Here is a 14420-nt window from a genome sequence, read left to right as displayed (position 1 = left end):
TACAACAACCTTTGTGATTTTTTCATTAAATTAATTTTTAATAATGTGTGTTTTTTTTAACCCTTTACTAGTATTGGATTAATAATGGATAGGTGTCATAATTGACGCCTCTCCATTATTAATTAGGCTTAATGTCACCTTACAATAGCAAGGTTGCATTAACCCTTCATTACCCCATATCCCACCGCTACACGGGAATGGGAAGAGAGTGGCCAAGTCCCAGAATAGGCGCATCTTCCAGATGTGCCTGTTCTGGGGTGGCTGGGGGCAGGTGTTTTTAGCCAGGGGGGGGGGGGGGGGGGGCAATAACCGTGGACCCTCTCCAGGCTATTAATATCTGCCCTCAGTCACTGGCTTTACTACTCTGGCGGAGAAAATTGTGCGGGAGCCCACGCCATTTTTTCCGCCATTTAACCCTTTAATTTACTAGCTAGAACGGCCAAATTTTGCATAGACACACTACTAACATTAGTAGTGTGGAATATGCAAAAAAAATGGTGATATGAGATGGTTTACTGTATGTAAACCAGGTCTCATATCATGTCGGGTTTTAGGAAGGAGAAAGCAAAAGCCGGTAATTGAATTACCGGCTTTCTGCTACATCGCGCTGTATGAAATAATAATATATATACATATGTGTCTCACTGACATATATATATATACCTATTCTATGTGTACACATTTATTCTACCTATTCTATTGTAAGCTGTCAGTGTGATTTTACTGTACACCGCACTGAATTGTCGGCTTTTCTCTCTAACACCGCTGCGTATTTCTCGCAAGTCACACTGCTGGTCCGTGTGTAATCCGTATTTTTGGGGCTTCCATAGACTTTCATTGACGTTTTATTTGCGCAATACGGTGACAAACGCAGCATGCTGTGATTTTCTACGGCCGTAGAAAGCCGTATAATACTGATCAGGAAAATACGGCAGATAGGAGCAGGGGCATAGAGAATAATTGTGCCGTTTGTTTGGCGAGTTTTACGGACGTAGTTTCTGCGCTCTTACGTCCGTAAAACTCGCTAGTGTGACACCGGCCTAAATGATAGGATGCATATGTATGCTTTTTAATGCGTTTTTGTCCTGAAAAACCTGAACGTGTGCACATACCCTAACAACGGGGGCCTTCTTGAGTCCTTTCCGTGCATCTAAATTGATCATCTAGAATGTCTAGTAATCCGCCATCTTTATAGAAATCGATAATTTGGATTTTCATAAACCTGGATCAGAAAAAGATGCTGTCTCCTCAGTGTCTGATAATCCAGAACATTCTGTCTCCAGTATCTGGAGGTCACATGGCACCCCGTTATTGCCTTCCATAGACATCGCACCGTATGATCTCCATCTGCAATGTTCCTTTAAATGCAGACTATTCATCCCCACAGAGCTGTCGCTGTAACGAGCCCTGCAGCAGCGATGGCGGCGCTCACAGATAATTATCCTGCAGATCAGTTGCTGTGCGCAGAGCGCGCGCTCAGCCTCCGTCAGCTTTGATTTTATGTGTAATGATGAGGCGACCGGCAGTAATTGGCGCTCAGGAGAAATCAGACAATACCGGAAACGCAATTAATGGGAACCGTCCGGGACGTAAAATCAGCGCTAATGAGGCGGCTCAAACAGAATGTGACATCAAAAGGGGAAGACGCCGTCACGTGACCTGACGGCTGCACGGAGAAGAGCCTGAGCGACCCAGCACCAAACAGCACCGGGGCCAACAGGCAACCAAAAATCTGCACTAGCAAGTCAGAAGCTCAGGGTGCACCGGCCCGTCGCTGACAAGTTTCACTTATCGGTTTTAGTTTTTTCCTTCCCTTTTGTCTCCAGGAGCCATTGTTTTTTTTTTTTAAATCTTTCCATATGAGCAAATGTTATCTGGGGGCACGTGCTCCAACGCATGTTTCGCCCAAGCTTCGACAGGATGCGTCCTGGCAAAACATGCGTTGGGGCACACAGGACCGCAGGTCACACACATCTTGACAATGTAAGTTCTCATTTTCAGCCCTTTCCTTGCTCTGCCATTACGGTTAGTTTGTTGAACAAGAGTAAGACTTGGCATAAAAAGAGAGCTGGTGAGTGATAAAAGCACTGACAATATAGCTAATAAGAGCAAAGGCTCATGTCCTGTGTCTCCTGTCCTGTGTCTCCTGTCCTGTCCCGGATGACTCCTCTCCTATATTTATACTATTTATTTTATCACATTTAATAGAGGTCATATTTTATGCTCCTGATTCGTTTTTTTGATGATTTTTTCCTCTTGCAGGTGCAGCAAAAGGAAAAAAAAATCGCAAATTTTTAATTTCGATCTTTTTTTCTTTGCAGCATTTACCCGTTTTCTTTTTTTACTTATTTTTAACTAGAGAAGCAATGAGTACCGGTAATTAGAATTTTTGTAGTTTTTAAAACTTTGTAACCTCAGTACGTCAGTGGCCGGATTTCACAAAGGCACCAAGACGGCAACGACATGGGCACACCTGAGGGGTTGCAATAGCTGCCCAAGACTTGCCCCTGGGAGGTAGCGATAGAAATACCGATGTTAGAGATGGACAGGCGCAAACAGCAATGACAGGAGATGGCGCAATCGGTGCTCCAAGAGGCAGATGATGGCTGCAGTACACAGCTGCCACCCGCTGTACAAGAACTGGGCTCAGCTTGCGAGTCCATGACTTGTACAGCCCAATGCGTGTTCCGGAAATCTGCCTTCTGCAGATTGCTGAAACGTGCGTCGGGGTGGGCGCCATCCAGGAGAGGGAGCACTACATTTACAGTTGTAAGTACCTTCCCTATTAACTATGCTATGTATCATTAAGAGGAGCTATTCCTTTGTTATACAATGTGGAGGTTCTACTCCTGCACCATACATCACCCCTCCATATTAAAATATTGACTACACTTACCCATACTCTGGTTCTATAGTCTCTCATACTGTTCTGCATTAGCACTGTATAACTACTGATACTACCTATTAACCCCTTACACATCATATAGGTGTGACATTTATTGTATTCTCAGTATTTTTCAGCGTATACGTCTCCGTAGCTTCCGATTCACCAGTCATTTCGTACATTATCTTTTTGCTCACTCCTGACTGTGGTCTGTTGTACGTCTGGGTGCGGCCCTGTTTTTTCACATTTTTTAATCCTCATGTACATTGATTTGTTTTCAAGTTGTTGTCACCTGATTTAATGTAATAAACTATTACTTTTTTCACCACACATTGTCTACGGACTTTATGGTAATTTTTTCCGACTGTCCATCAGCTATACCCCGGGTCCGTTTCTTGTTTGCAGGAATACCATCTTCACTACATTATTTACTCTACTAGTATTAGGGCACCCTGCACCAAGAACATTCCCTTGTTCCCATTTTCTTCTAATGAAGTCAGTGGCATCTGATAGGACCAGTGACAGTGGCAGACCCGACGGCGGACCAGTGATGGACGGTAGCACACCCAGCGTATTGCAGAAGACCACTGATAGCAGGAGGACGGCAGTCCAGTTGCAACGGCAGACTCTGTGGACCAGTGACAGCGGCAGCTATCGACGATGGCAGACACGGTGGACAGCAGACCAGTGACAGACCCGTAATAAAATACATATTTATTAAGTCGAGACCTGATTGTTTCCGGTCTGATCCCCCCCAAAAAAACAACCATAACAAAAGAAAACGGTCCAGAAGTTCAGCCATAAATAACGAGTCTAATCTGCCAGAGATGCCATTAAACCAACACACAATTGTGGGGTCGTCCTGATCTCTGAGCCCATCGGTGAGACCCCTACATATCTCTGCAAGTCTGGTGAAGGCCCTGGGCGCCGGCTGTGCACAGGGAGGTCCTGACCACCCACAGGAATCTCTCTCCCAAGGAGCAGATCCTATAGAGGAACAATGTTACTCCTCTCACAGCTTCTTGGGGGTCTCTCCTCTTCCTCCGGGAGGTCTGGGTTGTTTTCTCCCGATGGCGACTCCTCTACCCGCCCCCGGCTTTCTCCTCTTTGGCCCCTTAGACTCCACTTTCAGTTCCTGGATCCACATGGAGTCGTAGTCGCCCGGAGCTTGGTATCCAGACTCAGTGGTATCTAGGGGGTCTTTACTGAGGAGGACATAGATGGAGGGGCTGTTCCTCTTCACTGTGAGGGGATCTAAGCCCACCTCAGGAACAATGGGCTCCCAGATCTCTTCTGTCTGTCTGTAAAGGATCCTGGTGATCTGGTGAACATCCTTCACCCTCCGTTTCATGATCTCCACGCAGGTGATGGTCTTGCTCAGGGCTTTCCCACTTCCGCTGAACAGAATCTGCCGCACGTCCTCGCTCTCCATCCGACCGATCGCAAATCCCATCAGGTTCCGGATTTTGCTTCCATCTTTCACCTTCATCTCAATGATGTCTGGGGGGAGCGCAGCGAACGGAACCTCCAGGGGCTTCTCCTCCACCCGCACCTTCTTGTAGTTCTCCATGATTGGAGCTCCAAGCACTAAATGTAAGAGATCAATGAGAAATTAAGAGGTGACGAAACAGATCCCAAAGCAACCGCATATCTCCGAGCCCAGGACCCCCGAACACCAGAGTGTCACCCTGACTGCAGCAGAGCACAGCACCAACATCACCCTGACTGCAGCAGAGCACGTCACCAACATCACCCCCCACACCCGACGACACTGTAAGGCTACGTTCACACTAGCGTTATGCTAGTTTGCGTCGCGCGACGCACGTGCCATGCGCCCCTATATTTAACATGGGGGACGCATGTGTTTTTGTTTGTTGCATTGTGCGACGCATGCGTCTTTTTTGCCGCAAGCGTCAGACCAAGAAAACGCAACAAGTTGCATTTTTCTTGCGTCCAAATTTCGGCAAAAAACTACGCTTCGGCAATAAATCTCCGGATCCGGATGGCATACACCCACGAGTACTAAGAGAACTAAGTAATGTAATAGATAAACCATTATTTCTTATTTTTAGTGACTCTATAGCGACAGGGTCTGTTCCGCAGGACTGGCGCATAGCAAATGTGGTGCCAATATTCAAAAAGGGCTCTAAAAGTGAACCTGGAAATTATAGGCCAGTAAGTCTAACCTCTATTGTTGGTAAAATATTTGAAGGGTTTCTGAGGGATGTTATTCTGGATTATCTCAATGAGAATAACTGTTTAACTCCATATCAGCATGGGTTTATGAGAAATCGCTCCTGTCAAACCAATCTAATCAGTTTTTATGAAGAGGTAAGCTATAGGCTGGACCACGGTGAGTCATTGGACGTGGTATATCTCGATTTTTCCAAAGCGTTTGATACCGTGCCGCACAAGAGGTTGGTACACAAAATGAGAATGCTTGGTCTGGGGGAAAATGTGTGTAAATGGGTTAGTAACTGGCTTAGTGATAGAAAGCAGAGGGTGGTTATAAATGGTATAGTCTCTAACTGGGTCGCTGTGACCAGTGGGGTACCGCAGGGGTCAGTATTGGGACCTGTTCTCTTCAACATATTCATTAATGATCTGGTAAAAGGTTTACACAGTAAAATATCGATATTTGCAGATGATACAAAACTATGTAAAGCAGTTAATACAAGAGAAGATAGTATTCTGCTACAGATGGATCTGGATAAGTTGGAAACTTGGGCTGAAAGGTGGCAGATGAGGTTTAACAATGATAAATGTAAGGTTATACACATGGGAAGAGGGAATCAATATCACCATTACACACTGAATGGGAAACCACTGGGTAAATCTGACAGGGAGAAGGACTTGGGGATCCTAGTTAATGATAAACTTACCTGGAGCAGCCAGTGCCAGGCAGCAGCTGCCAAGGCAAACAGGATCATGGGGTGCATTAAAAGAGGTCTGGATACACATGATGAGAGCATTATACTGCCTCTGTACAAATCCCTAGTTAGACCGCACATGGAGTACTGTGTCCAGTTTTGGGCACCGGTGCTCAGGAAGGATATAATGGAACTAGAGAGAGTACAAAGGAGGGCAACAAAATTAATAAAGGGGATGGGAGAACTACAATACCCAGATAGATTAGCGAAATTAGGATTATTTAGTCTAGAAAAAAGACGACTGAGGGGCGATCTAATAACCATGTATAAGTATATAAGGGGACAATACAAATATCTCGCTGAGGATCTGTTTATACCAAGGAAGGTGACGGGCACAAGGGGGCATTCTTTGCGTCTGGAGGAGAGAAGGTTTTTCCACCAACATAGAAGAGGATTCTTTACTGTTAGGGCAGTGAGAATCTGGAATTGCTTGCCTGAGGAGGTGGTGATGGCGAACTCAGTCGAGGGGTTCAAGAGAGGCCTGGATGTCTTCCTGGAGCAGAACAATATTGTATCATACAATTATTAGGTTCTGTAGAAGGACGTAGATCTGGGGATTTATTATGATGGAATATAGGCTGAACTGGATGGACAAATGTCTTTTTTCGGCCTTACTAACTATGTTACTATGTTACTATGTTACGCATGCGTCGCAAAACGCAGCGTTTTTGCGTGCGTTGTGTCGCTGACGCAGCAGCGCACAACGCTAATGTGAACGTAGCCTCACTGCAGCACAGCACATACATCACCTCCCACACCCGACGAGACCCTGACTGCAGCACAGCACCAACATCACCCTCCCACACCCGACGAGACCCTGACTGCAGCACAGCACCAACATCACCTCCCCCCACACCCGACAAGACCCTGACTGCAGCACAGCACCAACATCACCCTCCCACACCCGACGAGACCCTGACTGCAGCACAGCACCAACATCACCCCCCCCACACACCCGACAAGACCCTGACTGCAGCACAGCACCAACATCACCTCCCCCCACACCCGACAAGACCCTGACTGCAGCACAGCACCAACATCACCTCCCCCCACACCCGACAAGACCCTGACTGCAGCACAGCACCAACATCACCTCCCCCCACACCCGACAAGACCCTGACTGCAGCACAGCACCAACATCACCCCCCCACACACACCCGACAAGACCCTGACTGCAGCACAGCACCAACATCACCCTCCCACACCCGACGAGACCCTGACTGCAGCACAGCACCAACATCACCCCCCCCACACACCCGACAAGACCCTGAGTGCAGCACAGCACCAACATCACCCCCACACCCGACGAGACCCTGACTGCAGCACAGCACCAACATCACCTCCCCCCACACCCGACGAGACCCTGACTGCAGCACAGCACCAACATCACCTCCCCCCACACCCGACAAGACCCTGACTGCAGCACAGCACCAACATCACCTCCCCCCACACCCGACAAGACCCTGACTGCAGCACAGCACCAACATCACCTCCCCCCACACCCGACAAGACCCTGACTGCAGCACAGCACCAACATCACCTCCCCCCACACCCGACAAGATCCTGTCTGCAGCACAGCACCAACATCACCCTCCCACACCCGACGAGACCCTGACTGCAGCACAGCACCAACATCACCTCCCCCCACACCCGACAAGACCCTGTCTGCAGCACAGCACCAACATCACCTCCCCCCACACCCGACAAGACCCTGACTGCAGCACAGCCCAACATCACCCTCCCACACCCGACGAGACCCTGACTGCAGCACAGCACCAACATCACCCCCCCCCCCCCCAACGAGACCCTGACTGCAGCACAGCACCAACATCACCCTCCCACACCCGACGTCACCCTGACTGCAGCACAGCACCAACATCACCCCCCCCCACACACACCCAACGAGACCCTGACTGCAGCACAGCACCAACATCACCCTCCCACACCCGACGTCACCCTGACTGCAGCACAGCACCAACATCACCCCCCCCCCACACACCCAACGAGACCCTGACTGCAGCACAGCACCAACATCACCCTGACTGAAGGATAGCACAGCACCAACATCGCCTCCCACACCCGACGACACCGTAACTGCAGCACAGCACCAACATCACCCCCCACATCTCACCTAATCAACGCCGTAATGTGTCCACAAACAGATAATGCAGCCCCCCAATGTTGCCCCCACACCCCCACACGAGCAGACGTGACCACGTGGACGCTGCAGTTTTGACAGTTGATAATTTTATGCAAATTGTTCCAGGACAGCGAGAGGCAGAAATCACAACACCAAAAGGACCGCTTAATGTGACCGCTGCAGCCAATCACCGGGATCGGCTGCAGCAATAAGACATCTGTTAATCCCTAGAATTCCCTTCCAGACGCCGAAGATCCGCGGAGGCCCCGGAGATAAAGACCCGGTGACATCTGTGCGGGTAAGGAGGAGCCCGGGAAACGGGAAGAGCGACAAATCACAGGATGCGACATTATCGGGGCGACAGGGAGACCCCGGACATCAGACCCGTGCTACCACCACATCCACAGCTGCTGGAGGACTACACCCCCCAGCAGTCACACACACGAGGAACACGTGACTCACCTCAGATCCCGACACACCGGAGCCTCACTGCGCCGCCATATTGCTGTGACGACAAATACTGGCAGCGTCTAGAGTGGAGATGGTTTCTTGAGGGGGAGGAGCGATTCCTTGAAATCCTGATGTCACCGGAAGGGGCGGGGCCTCCTCCAGTCCAATGAAGATCCGATAGCGAGAGGCTGCTGGTGGAAAGAGACGCGGGAAATGAGGGGCTGCAGCATGGAGGTGTGAGGAGAGGACCGAGGGGCTGCACCATGGAGCAGTGTGAGGAAAGGACCGAGGGGCTGCAGCATGGAGCCGTGTGAGGAGAGGACTGAGGAGCTGCACCATGGAGCAGTGTGAGGAGAGGACCGGGGGGGCTGCACCATGGAGCAGTGTGAGGAGAGGACCGAGGAGCTGCATCATGGAGGTGTGAGGAGAGGACCGAGGGGCTGCACCATGGAGCAGTGTGAGGAGAGGACCGAGGGGCTGCACCATGGAGCAGTGTGAGGAAAGGACCGAGGGGCTGCAGCATGGAGCCGTGTGAGGAGAGGACTGAGGAGCTGCATCATGGAGGTGTGAGGAGAGGACCGAGGGGCTGCACCATGGAGCAGTGTGAGGAGAGGACCGAGGAACTGCACCATGGAGCTGTGTGAGGAGAGGACCGGGGGGCTGCACTATGGAGCAGTGTGAGGAGAGGAACTGCACCATGGAGCAGTGTGAGGAGAGGACCGAGGGGCTGCACCATGGAGCAGTGTGAGGAGAGGAACTGCACCATGGAGCAGTGTGAGGAGAGGACCGAGGGGGCTGCACCATGGAGCAGTGTGAGGAGAGGACCGGGGGGGCTGCAGCATGGAGCAGTGTGAGGAGAGGACCGAGGGGCTGCACCATGGAGCAGTGTGAGGAGAGGACCGAGGGGCTGCAGCATGGAGCAGTGTGAGGAGAGGACCGGGGGGCTGCACTATGGAGCAGTGTGAGGAGAGGAACTGCACCATGGAGCAGTGTGAGGAGAGGACCGAGGGGCTGCACCATGGAGCAGTGTGAGGAGAGGAACTGCACCATGGAGCAGTGTGAGGAGAGGACCGAGGGGGCTGCACCATGGAGCAGTGTGAGGAGAGGACCGGGGGGGCTGCAGCATGGAGCAGTGTGAGGAGAGGACCGGGGGGCTGCACTATGGAGCAGTGTGAGGAGAGGAACTGCACCATGGAGCAGTGTGAGGAGAGGACCGAGGGGCTGCACCATGGAGCAGTGTGAGGAGAGGAACTGCACCATGGAGCAGTGTGAGGAGAGGACCGAGGGGGCTGCACCATGGAGCAGTGTGAGGAGAGGACCGAGGAGCTGCATCATGGAGCAGTGTGAGGAGAGGACCGGGGGGCTGCACTATGGAGCAGTGTGAGGAGAGGAACTGCACCATGGAGCAGTGTGAGGAGAGGACCGGGGGGGCTGCACCATGGAGCAGTGTGAGGAGAGGACCGAGGGGCTGCAGCATGGAGCAGTGTGAGGAGAGGACCGGGGGGCTGCACCATGGAGCAGTGTGAGGAGAGGAACTGCACCATGGAGCAGTGTGAGGAGAGGAACTGCAACATGGAGCAGTGTGAGGAGAAGACCGAGGGGCTGCACCATGGAGCAGTGTGAGGAGAGGACCGAGGGGCTGCACCATGGAGCAGTGTGAGGAGAGGACCGAGAGGCTGCACCATGGAGCAGTGTGAGGAGAGGACCGAGGGGCTGCACCATGGAGCAGTGTGAGGAGAGGACCGAGGGGCTGCACCATGGAGCAGTGTGAGGAGAGGACCGAGGGGCCGCACCATGGAGCCGTGTGAGGAGAGGACCGAGGGGCTGCACCATGGAGCCGTGTGAGGAGAGGACCGAGGGGCTGCACTATGGAGCAGTGTGAGGAGAGGACCGAGGGGCTGCACCATGGAGCAGTGTGAGGAGAAGACCGAGGGGCTGCACCATGGAGCAGTGTGAGGAGAGGACCGAGGGGCTGCACTATGGAGCCGTGTGAGGAGAGGACCGAGAGGCTGCACCATGGAGCAGTGTGAGGAGAAGACCGAGGGGCTGCACCATGGAGCAGTGTGAGGAGAGGACCGAGGGGCTGCACCATGGAGCAGTGTGAGGAGAGGACCGAGGGGCTGCACCATGGAGCAGTGTGAGGAGAGGAACTGCACCATCGAGCAGTGTGAGGAGAAGACCGAGGGGCTGCACCATGGAGCAGTGTGAGGAGAGGACCGAGGAGCTGCACCATGGAGCAGTGTGAGGAGAGGACCGAGGGGCTGCACTATGGAGCAGTGTGAGGAGAAAACCGAGGGGCTGCACCATGGAGCAGTGTGAGGAGAGGACCGAGGGGCTGCACCATGGAGCAGTGTGAGGAGAAGACCGAGGGGCTGCACCATGGAGCAGTGTGAGGAGAGGACCGAGGGGCTGCACCATGGAGCAGTGTGAGGAGAGGACCGAGGAGCTGCACCATGGAGCAGTGTGAGGAGAGGACCGAGGGGCTGCACTATGGAGCAGTGTGAGGAGAGGACCGAGGGGCTGCACTATGGAGCCGTGTGAGGAGAGGACCGAGGGGCCGCACCATGGAGCAGTGTGAGGAGAGGACCGAGGGGCTGCACTATGGAGCCGTGTGAGGAGAGGACCGAGGGGCCGCACCATGGAGCCGTGTGAGGAGAGGACCGAGGGGCTGCACCATGGAGCAGTGTGAGGAGAGGACCGAGGGGCTGCACCATGGAGCCGTGTGAGGAGAGGACCGAGGGGCTGCACTATGGAGCCATGTGAGGAGAGGACCGAGGGGCCGCACCATGGAGCCGTGTGAGGAGAGGACCGAGGGGCCGCACTATGGAGCCGTGTGAGGAGAGGACCGAGGGGCCGCACCATGGAGCCGTGTGAGGAGAGGACCGAGGGGCTGCTCCATGGAGCCGTGTGAGGAGAGGAACTGCACCATGGAGCAGTGTGAGGAGAGGACCGAGGGGCTGCACCATGGAGCCGTGTGAGGAGAGGACTGAGGAGCTGCACCATGGAGCAGTGTGAGGAGAGGACCGAGGAGCTGCACCATGGAGCAGTGTGAGGAGAGGACCGAGGGGCTGCACCATGGAGCAGTGTGAGGAGAGGAATTGCACCATGGAGCAGTGTGAGGAGAGGAACTGCGCCATGGAGCAGTGTGAGGAGAGGACCGAGGGGCTGCAGCATGGAGGTGTGAGGAGAGGACCGGGGGGGCTGCACCATGGAGCAGTGTGAGGAGAGGACCGGGGGGGCTGCACCATGGAGCAGTGTGAGGAGAGGACCGAGGAGCTGCATCATGGAGGTGTGAGGAGAGGACCGAGGGGCTGCACCATGGAGCAGTGTGAGGAGAGGACCGAGGAACTGCACCATGGAGCTGTGTGAGGAGAGGACCGAGGGGCTGCAGCATGGAGCAGTGTGAGGAGAGGACCGGGGGGCTGCACTATGGAGCAGTGTGAGGAGAGGAACTGCACCATGGAGCAGTGTGAGGAGAGGACCGAGGGGCTGCACCATGGAGCAGTGTGAGGAGAGGAACTGCACCATGGAGCAGTGTGAGGAGAGGACCGAGGGGGCTGCACCATGGAGCAGTGTGAGGAGAGGACCGGGGGGGCTGCAGCATGGAGCAGTGTGAGGAGAGGACCGGGGGGCTGCACTATGGAGCAGTGTGAGGAGAGGAACTGCACCATGGAGCAGTGTGAGGAGAGGACCGAGGGGCTGCACCATGGAGCAGTGTGAGGAGAGGAACTGCACCATGGAGCAGTGTGAGGAGAGGACCGAGGGGGCTGCACCATGGAGCAGTGTGAGGAGAGGACCGAGGAGCTGCATCATGGAGCAGTGTGAGGAGAGGACCGGGGGGCTGCACTATGGAGCAGTGTGAGGAGAGGAACTGCACCATGGAGCAGTGTGAGGAGAGGACCGGGGGGGCTGCACCATGGAGCAGTGTGAGGAGAGGACCGAGGGGCTGCAGCATGGAGCAGTGTGAGGAGAGGACCGGGGGGCTGCACCATGGAGCAGTGTGAGGAGAGGAACTGCACCATGGAGCAGTGTGAGGAGAGGAACTGCAACATGGAGCAGTGTGAGGAGAAGACCGAGGGGCTGCACCATGGAGCAGTGTGAGGAGAGGACCGAGGGGCTGCACCATGGAGCAGTGTGAGGAGAGGACCGAGAGGCTGCACTATGGAGCAGTGTGAGGAGAGGACCGAGGGGCTGCACCATGGAGCAGTGTGAGGAGAGGACCGAGGGGCTGCACCATGGAGCAGTGTGAGGAGAGGACCGAGGGGCCGCACCATGGAGCCGTGTGAGGAGAGGACCGAGGGGCTGCACCATGGAGCCGTGTGAGGAGAGGACCGAGGGGCTGCACTATGGAGCAGTGTGAGGAGAGGACCGAGGGGCTGCACCATGGAGCAGTGTGAGGAGAAGACCGAGGGGCTGCACCATGGAGCAGTGTGAGGAGAGGACCGAGGGGCTGCACTATGGAGCCGTGTGAGGAGAGGACCGAGGGGCTGCACCATGGAGCAGTGTGAGGAGAAAACCGAGGGGCTGCACCATGGAGCAGTGTGAGGAGAGGACCGAGGGGCTGCACCATGGAGCAGTGTGAGGAGAAGACCGAGGGGCTGCACCATGGAGCAGTGTGAGGAGAGGACCGAGGGGCTGCACCATGGAGCAGTGTGAGGAGAGGACCGAGGAGCTGCACCATGGAGCAGTGTGAGGAGAGGACCGAGGGGCTGCACTATGGAGCAGTGTGAGGAGAGGACCGAGGGGCTGCACTATGGAGCCGTGTGAGGAGAGGACCGAGGGGCCGCACCATGGAGCAGTGTGAGGAGAGGACCGAGGGGCTGCACTATGGAGCCGTGTGAGGAGAGGACCGAGGGGCCGCACCATGGAGCCGTGTGAGGAGAGGACCGAGGGGCTGCACCATGGAGCAGTGTGAGGAGAGGACCGAGGGGCTGCACCATGGAGCAGTGTGAGGAGAAGACCGAGGGGCTGCACCATGGAGCAGTGTGAGGAGAGGACCGAGGGGCTGCACTATGGAGCCGTGTGAGGAGAGGACCGAGAGGCTGCACCATGGAGCAGTGTGAGGAGAAGACCGAGGGGCTGCACCATGGAGCAGTGTGAGGAGAAAACCGAGGGGCTGCACCATGGAGCAGTGTGAGGAGAGGACCGAGGGGCTGCACCATGGAGCAGTGTGAGGAGAAGACCGAGGGGCTGCACCATGGAGCAGTGTGAGGAGAGGACCGAGGGGCTGCACCATGGAGCAGTGTGAGGAGAGGACCGAGGAGCTGCACCATGGAGCAGTGTGAGGAGAGGACCGAGGGGCTGCACTATGGAGCAGTGTGAGGAGAGGACCGAGGGGCTGCACTATGGAGCCGTGTGAGGAGAGGACCGAGGGGCCGCACCATGGAGCAGTGTGAGGAGAGGACCGAGGGGCTGCACTATGGAGCCGTGTGAGGAGAGGACCGAGGGGCCGCACCATGGAGCCGTGTGAGGAGAGGACCGAGGGGCTGCACCATGGAGCAGTGTGAGGAGAGGACCGAGGGGCTGCACCATGGAGCCGTGTGAGGAGAGGACCGAGGGGCTGCACTATGGAGCCATGTGAGGAGAGGACCGAGGGGCCGCACCATGGAGCCGTGTGAGGAGAGGACCGAGGGGCCGCACTATGGAGCCGTGTGAGGAGAGGACCGAGGGGCCGCACCATGGAGCCGTGTGAGGAGAGGACCGAGGGGCTGCTCCATGGAGCCGTGTGAGGAGAGGAACTGCACCATGGAGCAGTGTGAGGAGAGGACCGAGGGGCTGCACCATGGAGCCGTGTGAGGAGAGGACTGAGGAGCTGCACCATGGAGCAGTGTGAGGAGAGGACCGAGGAGCTGCACCATGGAGCAGTGTGAGGAGAGGACCGAGGGGCTGCACCATGGAGCAGTGTGAGGAGAGGAATTGCACCATGGAGCAGTGTGAGGAGAGGAACTGCGCCATGGAGCAGTGTGAGGAGAGGACCGAGGGGCTGCAGCATGGAGGTGTGAGGAGAGGACCGGGG

The 14420-nt window shown here is 55.0% G+C and overlaps 1 protein-coding gene across 1 annotated transcript; it reads right to left on the bottom strand.

Moving 5' to 3' along the window:
• Positions 1-3583: 3583 nt before the first annotated feature.
• On the bottom strand, positions 3584-8527 carry RPP25L (ribonuclease P/MRP subunit p25 like). Its single transcript, XM_069745861.1, has 2 exons — positions 8417-8527; positions 3584-4471 (listed from the first exon to the last, which is right to left on the bottom strand). Exon 2 carries the CDS (start codon positions 4452-4454, stop codon positions 3897-3899), a length of 558 nt encoding a protein of 185 aa, XP_069601962.1. The 5' UTR covers positions 4455-4471; positions 8417-8527; the 3' UTR covers positions 3584-3896.
• Between the last annotated feature and the right edge of the window lie 5893 nt (positions 8528-14420).

This window comes from Ranitomeya imitator, chromosome 1 (genome assembly GCF_032444005.1).
Source record: "Ranitomeya imitator isolate aRanImi1 chromosome 1, aRanImi1.pri, whole genome shotgun sequence".
In the NCBI taxonomy this organism is placed as follows: Eukaryota; Metazoa; Chordata; class Amphibia; order Anura; family Dendrobatidae; genus Ranitomeya; species Ranitomeya imitator.
The sequence above is the reverse complement of the archived record's forward strand: the minus strand, read 5'-3'. Positions and strand labels throughout refer to the sequence as shown.